The sequence below is a fragment of the Bison bison genome, unplaced genomic scaffold (genome assembly GCF_000754665.1).
Source record: "Bison bison bison isolate TAMUID 2011002044 unplaced genomic scaffold, Bison_UMD1.0 scf7180017854252, whole genome shotgun sequence".
In the NCBI taxonomy this organism is placed as follows: domain Eukaryota; kingdom Metazoa; phylum Chordata; class Mammalia; order Artiodactyla; family Bovidae; genus Bison; species Bison bison.
The window spans coordinates 24,937-26,215 of record NW_011484825.1 but is presented as its reverse complement, the minus strand read 5'-3'; the positions used below and the strand labels follow the sequence as shown (position 1 = coordinate 26,215).

Genomic DNA, 1,279 nt, shown 5'->3' with positions numbered 1-1,279 from the left:
AAATGGGAATAGTAGTAGTTGTGTTATAGATAAGAGTTTTATAAAGATTAAGGAAAATTCTCTAACACCTGCATAAGGTAAATGCTTGTAAATGTTAGCGATAACTATGATAATAGTTATAATAATTATGTTGTTATACATTATATATTTTATTATGATAATGTGTTATTATCATTATTACTATTAGCTAGATCTACATAGAGAGTGTTACTTGTGATATTCCTACAGTCTGCTGATTAGGTAGGTTGCGTGTCCTACAACTACTGGAATGAAAGTTTCCATGTATGTGCATAGTGTTGGGGCCAAGGAGGGAGGTGGGGGCCAAGGAATGGAGACAAATACTGATTGTATTCCCCTCATGGGAAGCAGAGAAGGGTGATGGCAGCTGCCTGAAGATGCGCCAGAGGAGCTTTGGGATGGAAGGGGTGGGGGAGGAGTTCAAGCCCCGCTGACAATCACTACTGTCTGTCTGTCTGATTTCCAGCCTCCGGGAGGAAGTGGCCAGGTTCCTATCTTTCTACTGCAGAAGCCCCACACCCCTTAAACCGGAGAATGTGAGTTACTCCCCTTCTCTGCTCTTTCCTCCTCTTCTGCTCCCTACCCAACTTCTGGCTGACCAGCGGTATGGTGGGATCACTTAGTTTTGATATGGAAATTAGGAAGACACCCCTCCCTTCTTTCCCCTCACCCTAGATATTTAGAGTTTGGGTATAATTTCTGCAGGACTTCCCAGGTGGCTCAGTGGTCACGAACCTGCCTGCCAGGCAGGAGATGCTTCCAGATCCCTGGGTCAGGAGGATCCCCTGAGGAGGGCATGGCAACCCACTCCAGTGTTCTTACCTGGAGAATGCCATGGACAGAGGAGCTTGATGGGCTGTAATCCATGGAGTCACAAAGAAGTCAGATGTGACTTAGCAACTAAACAGCGGCAACAGCGTAATTTCTGCCCTGCTCTGCTCTGTGGCCCCTCTTTGCCTCCACACCTTCGGGCCGGGCTCTCTGAGTGACCAGCTCCCTCTTGCTTGCTCAGTGGATCTGGAACAGAGTCCCCACGAGTGAGCCACACAAATGGATTCCGCTGTTAGTCAGGAGGGGCCTGCGGGGACCCCCATGGCTTTGCTGTGACAGTGCCCAGGTGGGCCCCCCGAGTTGCAGCCTGGCCCTGCCTCTGCGCCCCCCGGGATCCAGGCTGCAGGCCCATGCTCCCTTCCGCACAGATTCATCTTGGTCCCGTGGACGTGTCGCCCTCAGGTGGTTGTTCTGAACGGCTGTGCCTCTC

The 1,279-nt window shown here is 50.4% G+C and overlaps 1 protein-coding gene across 1 annotated transcript in view; it reads left to right on the top strand.

Moving 5' to 3' along the window:
• The window catches only part of ACCS (1-aminocyclopropane-1-carboxylate synthase homolog (Arabidopsis)(non-functional)), a 22,470-nt gene that overhangs the window by 11,075 nt on the left and 10,116 nt on the right, over nucleotides 1-1,279 (top strand). Inside the window, 2 exon segments of the mRNA XM_010856247.1 lie at nucleotides 459-554; nucleotides 1,252-1,277. Coding sequence (XP_010854549.1) covers nucleotides 459-554; nucleotides 1,252-1,277 — 122 coding nt within the window.